The sequence below is a fragment of the Hippoglossus stenolepis genome, chromosome 4 (assembly GCF_022539355.2).
Source record: "Hippoglossus stenolepis isolate QCI-W04-F060 chromosome 4, HSTE1.2, whole genome shotgun sequence".
NCBI classification, from domain to species: Eukaryota; Metazoa; Chordata; class Actinopteri; order Pleuronectiformes; family Pleuronectidae; genus Hippoglossus; species Hippoglossus stenolepis.
In genome coordinates, this window is record NC_061486.1 from 15,950,162 (window position 1) to 15,959,455 (window position 9,294).

General features: G+C 41.5%; 1 protein-coding gene across 4 annotated transcripts; it reads left to right on the forward strand.

Annotated features, from left to right (window-relative positions):
* Positions 1-333: 333 nt before the first annotated feature.
* On the forward strand, positions 334-9,200 carry taf15 (TAF15 RNA polymerase II, TATA box binding protein (TBP)-associated factor). Of its 4 annotated transcripts, none has more exons than XM_035153964.2 (16): positions 334-491; positions 1,198-1,231; positions 1,909-1,942; positions 2,036-2,150; positions 2,903-2,966; positions 3,270-3,469; positions 3,582-3,756; positions 5,332-5,366; positions 5,924-5,956; positions 6,093-6,202; positions 6,392-6,521; positions 6,793-6,942; positions 7,054-7,120; positions 7,232-7,317; positions 7,488-7,650; positions 8,839-9,200. In XM_035153964.2, exons 1-16 carry the CDS (start codon positions 482-484, stop codon positions 8,876-8,878), a joined length of 1,446 nt encoding a protein of 481 aa, XP_035009855.2. In that variant the 5' UTR covers positions 334-481; the 3' UTR covers positions 8,879-9,200. The 4 variants fall into 4 exon arrangements, with proteins under 4 accessions (XP_035009855.2, XP_035009857.2, XP_035009856.2 ...); XM_035153966.2 differs by having other exon boundaries at positions 6,793-6,906; XM_035153965.2 differs by having other exon boundaries at positions 2,036-2,138.
* The last annotated feature ends 94 nt before the right edge of the window (positions 9,201-9,294 follow it).

Sequence of the window (9,294 nt, forward strand, 5' to 3'; positions counted from 1 at the left end):
TTAACTTTTATTTTAAATCTTATTTAAACCTGCATTTGACTGGAAATAGCAGGCAGATACATATGAGTATCAGGTGTATCCACAATTAAAATGTACATAACTCTGTGAATTTGTCGGATTTTGAAGCCGTTTGCTTTCTTATTGCTCTGCCATAAATAATGAGGGAAGTTTTGGGCTTTAGATCCTCCGCCTTGGCTTCTTACAATCATGTCAACACTGCTTCTATGTCCTCCTTGGGTTTTGTAAGGTCTCTCTTTCGTCATACACACTGTTAACTGTAGGTGGCGGTAGTGTGGGTGAGCGCCGAACGGGAGCGCCGTGTTAGGGTCGGAAGAGGAAGAAGCAGCATTAAGGGAAGTGCCGCAGTGACTCGAGCTCTGTTCTCTGCTGCGTTCATGTCGAGCAGGGTTTTAATCAGCAAACAGACAGGGCCAATCCACCTCTTTTAAACGATATAACTGTACTAACAGAACGGCGCACAATGGCCACTGGTAAGTTGGTGGTTCGTGTATTTTACTTTTTATGTTTTGTGTTTGTTTTGGGGCCTGATAATGAAAAGTGGGTCGAATAGCGCTGCAGCTAACTTAGCTGCTAGCCGCGAGGCCGCAGGGAGGGCCCCGTCTATTTCCTGGTGCGTGTTTTATTAGCAGAGCTATGCTAGCCTCACGGAGCGTGTGGCTACGTCTGTTTATTCCGTTTTCAGCTTACTTCGTGGTTTTGTTTTACTGTTATTTTTACGCACAGCTACGTGTAAGTGAATGCGAACATCGTAGACTAGCCTGGCCGTGTGGTGGCTATTAGCTGGAGGTGTCATCTCGGTGTTTCTTTGTTTACAGCGATGCTAATAATGTCTGTGCTGCTAATTGAGCTACATTCCGCGCTACCTGAAGAAATGTAGTGATATGACGGGGTGTTGGTGTTTTATCGGTGTCTCTCAACGCAACCCGACGTGGTGGGCGAGCTGCATTTGCTCAGCGAATGACGGTGTTGGTTTCGTTTCAACATTTACACCGAGCCGAAACCAAATTGACCGCCATTTTCACAGACCGGCGTGGTGACGGGCCTGCCCCACTTCTCTGACTTCTGCCTCGCAGCCTGCACGGCTTCAGCTGCTGCTCAATCACATTCATACTCCTTAGCAAACACGTTGTTGCCCTTCCGGTTTAACAGATCTTCAACCACTTATTTCTCTTTCAGACTCAGGCTACGGCCAGCATGGCAGTTCACAAAGGTAATGCACAGAGGATAACACGGAAAACCCCAAATAAACTGTTTACATATGTTTTTATGTTGGTATCATGTACCATTGCACAAATTCTTAATCGTGACGATTTATAACACGAACAATGCAACAAATACCAGAAACAGGATCATTTTCCCTACTTATATGAAAAGATGTAAAACGGAAAATATGATGATTCCATGAATTCAGTGAGTTAGGCTTTGTTTATTTCTATAAATAAAACACACTGAATTTGTTTTGTAGTCCTTTTTTACTATAAACCATTTAATTTACTGACAATGATATTGATACTTTCACGTCAGACAAGGTCTGGGCTCATTAGGAGCAGATTTTTAATGACTTGTTAAATTGTCATGGGCATCAAATATAATATCTTAGAATATAGTGTAGATTGTTCTAATCATGTACAAAGAGATTTATAATATCCTGCATTAATTAAATAGTGGTTAAACCCATCTGATATAAAAAGTAGTCCCAATCCAGCAGGACACCACCCAATCTGAAACACTGCTAACAGAGCGACTAAATGTTAATTATTTGTCATGACTGCAAAGTTAGTTTTTATGTTTGAGGCACTTTGTAATTGAAAAGGGCAATATAAATAGTTTAGTATTGTTGTTGATGCACTTACAACTGGAAGCTCACTACTTTCATGTGTTCTGTAGCTATGGAGCCTATGCCGGTCAGCAGGGCGGACAGGTAAGATCCAAACCCTTTGTTGGCTGTAAGCATTATAAAGTCGAACCGGTTTTCACTCTGTGATGATAACTGTCCAAATGGCCTATCTGACAGGGTTATGGACAAGGAAATGGCAGTGGCTCTTACAGCGGGCAGAGTTATCCTGGCTATGGACAGCAAGGTGCAACACCTGCTGCGACACCAGCTGTGACGCAAGGTGCGACGGAAGGTGACCCGAGGAGCAATAACATACCTAAACCCAACTTAAATCTTTGTATTGGTTTTATCAATACTGTTGATGTGACCCGGTTGTGAAATTTCACTTGATTTGATTTGTGATATGTGGTAGTTGTATAAACCAGAGAGATTAGAACATTCAGTGTTTCTCCTAGGATGGCGTTGTAGTAGCGGAGGTAAAGTGCACCCAGAAACATTTTCACTTCACCTCCGGCTGCTTCACTGTCTGTTGTTCTGTGTCAGTGTGGGCGGGGCTGGCCCAGGGTGTGAGAGTTAAGACTCTGCCTCACTGTCAGACAGAGAAGTGGCACTCACTAAATGTCTGACATTTTTATCTAAATATGAATGCAAACGCAATGCGCAATTTATTTAGGTCACCAACAGTATCAAGTTCCTGTTTATATATCAAATGATTAGAAGGTATAGTAATTATTGAGATAGGCCTACCAGTGCTTGTTTGTGGGGAAAAAAGTTGGCTCAGTCGTGGCGGTCATATTTCAGTAGGTGTACTGCCACTGCTAAATGCATGTATGGGAGACGCTGACATTATTTTTGTTAGGTAGTGATCGTCTAGTTTACTTTCCCGTTGTGATTTTAGTTTAGAATAATTTTGATTAGATTTGATATGTCTTTATAAACCATGGGACAATATTTAATGAGTGGAATGTCTGAAAAGAAATTGGATAATTCCTCAGAATTGTAAACTTTCCATTTGACTCTTTGATTTCTTTCTTTTTTCCATAGATGGTTATGGTCAGTCTCAGCCACAGCCACAGAGCTATGATAATTATGGGCAGGAATCATCTGGGTAAGACACTAATACCACATTATTGATGGACCTTTTCACATTTTCACTGACATTTCGTGCAGTATGGCAAAATAACAGTATAATGTTTAACTGTCTCAACATCTAGTTTATAAGATTTTGATCATTAAACAATACAATAATATAGTATACAGCAAACCAACCTGGAAACCAGCAGATCAATTATGCCATCCAGTTTAACTTGACTAGTTGCTAATGTTGTCTTACGTGTCTCAACTTATTGGATTCTAATATTTGTCATCTCAGTTGTGCCGACTGTAATGATCTTTCTAAAACCACTTTAAGGTATGGTGACAAGTCGTCTTCTTATGGACAACAAAGTTCCTATGGCGCCCAGGGACCAGGAGGAGGAGGAGCACCACCACCAGTAGCGGCGGCGGCGGCGGCAGCAGGAGGAGGAGCAGCAGCAGCAGCCAGTTACGGACAGCAAAGCTCCTATGGCAGCCCGGGGCAAGGAGGTGGCAGCTATGGAAGATGGAGTGAGGGTATGAATATCTGGATCTTATATAAAATAGGGCGAATGTGTCTGTTCTGTGGGCGCCCATTAATGGAACAGCAATTCAGGTTGTGGTATCCTTAAATCTGTCTCTGCACTAGGTGAAAGTGGTGGTCAGGGGGGCAGGTTTGGACGTGACCAGGGCGATCGTTCAGAAGGCGGGGGCTTCAGAGGTCGAGGCCGTGGTGGCTATGATCGCGGCAGCTATGACCGCAGTGGTGGTTTCGACCGTGGTGGCTTTGATCGCGGCGGAAGAGGCGGACCTTCTGGTATGGGGTAAGTTGCACAGTGCCACTGCCCCTAAGGTACCTCCCATACACTGAGATATGACTTGTTTTTGCACTGCCCATCACCACATGTTGACTGCAAACATCCACATAATTGATTTTCACTAATCTGCTCCAGATTCTAGGTCTGGTCTTTTTTTATTTTGTTTCTTTTCAAAACTTACTACAGATCATTTTCACTCCCTACTGCATGTTGCTCAAGATTCCTAAACATTTTTTATTTTTTTTAATTTTTTTCAAATCCTGGTCCATGTGAAGTTTTTAACATAAACATGCTGATGTAAAACAATCAAATGATGCATATTCGCATGTACCCGAAAGTTGTGGTTAATGAGTTTTCAGCCATGATTGACATCTAAAGTAAATGGAGACTGAACATGTCTGCTCAATTATGAGCTTTAAAGGCACCGGTGACCCAGTTCTACAACAATATTGTCGCAGACATTGGCACATGTTTTATCTATTCTGCAATAGAACCGTTGTATGTCGACCCAGGACGAGGGAAGTAATTTTCAGAGTCAACATTTCAACTTAAATGCGAATGTCTTGAAGTTAGATGGATGATTCTGGAAATCTACTCCATCACATCAAATGGCGGTTTCCCCCTTATTAAGACCTATAAACATGGCACATCTGAGATTCAAAGAGTTTCTTACCAAGGTTACTGTCTGCCCTTGCTCCTGAGGAACTAAATCGTTTTCTTGGAAGTTTTTGAGGCCTCTTGGTACCATTGGAAAGCCTTGCTTTCTGGCAGAGCAGTTAACAGTGTAAAGCCAAGTGGTATTATTTTTCTATCTATAAACCAGAGAAAACTTTTCAATACAGCAATAGCTTCACTCACACTTTAATAATTTGATCAGGATCCTACGAGCGAGGATTTTTTTTTGCTTTCAATGTTTTTATGAAACTGCAGCCCAACTTTTTCAACTGAACACAAACTCAACTGTGGACTCTTGTGCTGCGCTAACGACCACATTACGGTTTTTGAAACAATGGAAACGCCACTGAAACGATGCCTTTAGACCTGGAGCCACATCTTCAGCCGCTTCACATTCAACAGGTTTCATTGAAGTATTGTATATTTGACAATGGCCAAACGTGTGTGTTGTGTTAACATGGATCTACATTTTATACTACAGGTGTTCAGAGTGATTGAACTAAAACTTGGACCTCAGTTAATGGATCTCATAAATGCACTAAGTGGAAGATTGCTTATCAGTTGCTACACCCCTTCTAAACAATTTGGCCCCTCGGGAAAAAAAAAACTGGCTGGTGTTACAGCCCTTGGTATCCAATTTGGTCATGTAAAAAGAGAAGGAACCAAATTTCTTTGAATGGTGACGTGATCAATTTCTTCACCGTCTGCCCGATTGTTCAGTCAGAGCTGCCCAGTCGTCTGTTCATTAATCTCTAATGTCAAAGACTAATGCATTCCTCGTGTGAGACGTTTCCACCATAGTCGCACACCCTGGCAGGAGTGCATACTGATGGGGATGTAGGGGAGCTTTGAGCTCTCAGTTGGGACAAAGGAAAAGCCATCATATCTCCAATTTTTCCTCTGCAGAGGTGGTGACCGTGGTGGCTACAAAAATTACGGTGGTAAGTGACGAGCATCAGAACTGTGTCGGTGGGGGAAGAAAGAACTTGAGTTAGCAAAAAAGAAAATAAAGTGGGATAAAAAAAAAAAACTCAGTGAATGCCACCATTTTCATGTCCAGATCCCAAGGGACACCACCTTGTTATTCTTGGCAGGATTTCTCATAAATGACTTCAGATATGGTAAAGCACATGGAGCCTGAGTTGTAAAATAATGGTATTGTTGCATGAAGACAAGGGCTGATTGTAAATGACAGAGGTGTTCCCAGGACGAAGAAGGAAAACTTTCTAAAACTGGAGACATTTTGGTGGTTTTCATTTCTGGTGTAAGCTCAAAAAAAGCAAAAAACAGAACAACTTTGTTCTTGTTGGTATGTGATGCAACGGTAACACGGTAACACCCATCAGAGAGCTGTAAACATGGACTTTTGTTTACTTTTCTTTCTATCATTATGCATTGATAGGGATGAAGTAATTACAGTAAAGATTTGTGTGAAACCATGCAGCTTTTAAGGCTCCTTGCTCAAGTTCCCCCTTCCATCATTTCCTCTGTTTAACAGGCTCTCGAGACTACAGCTCAAGGGATGAATCAGGTGAGACTGACTGTCCAGTCAATGTTGTCTATCAGAATGTTGATATCTACCTGAATGATCTCCAGCTATAATCATTCAAATGCAGTCACTCCTGAGATCATTACTGACGTCTCCTCTCCTCTGATTTCTTCCACAGGTAACGAGGTGGACAACTCCGACAACAACACCATTTTTGTCCAGGGCCTGGGAGAAGAGGTCACAGCTCAGGAAGTCGGCGACTTCTTCAAGCAGATTGGTATCATCAAGGTATTTACAATCATCCGTTTTTTATTTTGTTACTAATTTCTTCTCACTCGATTGATATCACATCCTTAGACTACAGAGCCCGTTAACTTATTCTTTGAACCAGTTGATAAATGTTTAGTTGAGTGTCCGAATTCTTTTGAATCCTTCTTCAAATGGGTGTAGAAATTAATTCAAATGTTGTGCTTTCAGGTGAGCAAGAAGACTGGACTGCAAATGATCAACATCTACACTGACAAGATCACTGGTCTGCCAAAGGGAGAATGTACAGTGTCCTTCGACGATCCTCCTTCTGCCAAAGCTGCTATTGAATGGTTTGACGGTGAGATCGCTGACTTATATTTTAAAGGTTGTGACCTTTTTTAGAGTTTTCCTTTCAAATGTAAAGAACGCAGCACGAGATCCTAGTCAGTCAAATACACAACAGGAAAAGGTCTGGAACATTCAGGCGAGGGGTAGTTCCCTGCTCGCAGGAAGTTTCTGAAAAATTTCCAAAGCAAGTAACTTAAACATTTGTGTTCTCACATACAGGATTTTCTGTGCACTTCAGAAAGCAGATTTACTGATTGTTTATTGTTTTTGATTTTTCTCAGGCAAAGAATTTCAAGGCAAACCCCTCAAAGTATCATTTGCCACCCGCAGAACTGAGTTCACACAGAGAGGTGGTGGAAGAGGGGCGAGAGGAGGAGCAGGTGGTGGAGGAGGAGGTGGTGGAGGAGGAGGTGGCGGTGGAGGAGGAGGAGGTGTGTTCTGACTGACCTGTCCCTGGGCTCAAATAGTGTTTCCAAATTGAGGTCAAGCGTTGGGTGTTTCTGCAAAGTTTTTGAACACTTGTTTCCTTTGCTTTTTTTAAGGTTTCAGAGGTCGTGGTGGTGGACCCAACTTTGACATTAAGGGAGGAGACTGGCCCTGTCCCAACAGGTTTGTAGAAGGGAGCTTCATATTTTTGTGAATAATTCACAGTAGAAAGGGGCTCATCTGGCCCTATTTATAGAGTTGAGGGGTTTAAATGTCCATCTGATCTCTCTTCAGCTCCTGCGGCAACATGAATTTTGCGCGGCGGCAAGAGTGCAACAAGTGCGGTGCACCTAAACCAGGAGATGGAGGTTTTGAAGGGGGTGAGTTTTTAATTATTTGCAGAAGCTGTTCATCCTGAAAACATAAGATTGAAAATATACTGAAGAAATTCCATCAAACATTTCAATATGCCAAAAATGGATAGCGACAACCCTGATACATATTCCCTTGTTTAATGACAATCCTCCCTTTTTTTTTGTTTGTTTTGTAGACCGTGGTGAGCGTGGAAGCCGTGGAGGTTATGGTGGTGACAGAGGCGGCGGCGGCTTCAGAGGGCGTGGAGGGTTCCGTGGGGGAGACCGTGGAGGAGACCGTGGAGGCTATGGAGGTGGTGGAGGATTCGGCGGAGGTGGCGGCTACAAGATGGGGGGAAGGTTTGTCACATTTTTCACATTTCACATACAAGCTCGACCTTCAGCATGTCTGAGCCTGTTTGACCTTTTTTGCCTTTGTTGTAGTTTGACTGTGACCAGAAGAGGGTGTAGTTTGCCTGATATGAGTGAACAAATGCTGAATTTGCATACAGCGTGTATTGTATCTTTGTAGTGAGCTGTTATTGCAGGAGCTATAAAATAATTGAACTTTTATACTCATTACCTGCAGGCTTTTAAAGGACTTGAATCATTAAGATTACTTGCCTGAAAAAGGTACAAAGAAGGTGTCAAATTTCCTAAATTGTATTTACAAAATATTTGGAGTGCAGGATGTGATCTAGTTTCAGTTAGCATCATTGTACCTGTCGTAGCAGTGCCACTGATCGGAAACTCCTAGTCAATGAGCAAGCAAAGATATTAACTTAATTTATTAATTTTTGATTGCTTTAATCCATCCATTTTGTCTTCCCATGTCTCATCAATTATGTTTAATTAATAGTAAATGTTTAAATAACATTGAGAAGAAATTAAAGATTTGATTAAATTGATTTATCTACATCCTACAAGCTTTTCAATCATACTTAATCACTTTGGCCAGTAGAATAAGTATTAACTTTAATTCTATGCCATTATACAACTGTATGAAAGGAAAATGCATAATATTGATGCTGGTTGCCACTGACTACAGAAACAAAGCTGAAAAGCTGCTCTATTGCATTTAGTGTGTATTTGTTCTAAGTATATTTAATCATGTTGCTTAAACTTCATGCTCTAGAGACCAAATTCCAAACTGTATAGTGTGGAGTCCCAGCACCAGACTCATAAATATGACTAAGGTTTGACCAATAAATCAAATATGTAAAAAGTGTTGTCTAATATTCCTGCTGCACCCTCACCAAACATCCTTCACTCTGCGTTTTCGTGCTCCTTAAAGGTCTTTGTCATTTTTGCAGCATTTGATATATAACTACTCACTAAAGGTGAAATGCTACGTTAGTAAAAGGATGATGTGCTTTCCTAAAAAAAGTATCCAATTACAGATTTGGAATGGGCAGGGGTGGTTGGATGAAGGGGGAGTGCCATCCTATTTAACTCATATTTTTTTTTTACTGTTTATTCAATGACAACAGTGCATGTGTGACTCTTAGAAATACAGCCACTGACAGACCTCTGCCTTTGTCCCCGCAGAGGTGACCGCAGAGACGACAGGAGAGAGCGGCCATACTAAGTGTTGAACAGATGGAAACCATTCCAGCCCTTCAGTTCTCCAGTGAAAGAGGGAGGGTTAAGTTCGGGAATGCTTGATCAGATATTCTGATTTGTGTGGCTGGTGAATCCCAACTGCAATCCTCAGACGTGTGGCGCTGATGAGGAGAGACTCTGGGGCTGATTGGCTCCTTTCAGCATGTGGTCATTTTTCTTTTTCTTTTTTTTTTGTGTCTTATTTCTTTGTACATCCTTTTTAATTTTCTCAGATTCTAGCTGCAAATGTTTTGTGAGATAGACTTCGTACCATTGTTTTGTATGAACGAATAAAATATTTTACTTGGGTTCTGTTTTTCATTTCTTTTTGTTTTTCTTTCCCAAAACTGAAATTAAAAACTGTGATCTTTTCTTCCTGCTTTCTGTGACTTTATTCCCATC

Bases quoted from the DNA above. Each gene is read 5' to 3' on its own strand.
- taf15 (XM_035153964.2), top strand. The intron at 5,367-5,923 runs GTAAGTGACGAG...TCTGTTTAACAG, and splicing joins TGGCTACAAAAATTACGGTG to GCTCTCGAGACTACAGCTCA. The intron at 7,651-8,838 runs GTTTGTCACATT...TTGTCCCCGCAG, and splicing joins GGCTACAAGATGGGGGGAAG to AGGTGACCGCAGAGACGACA.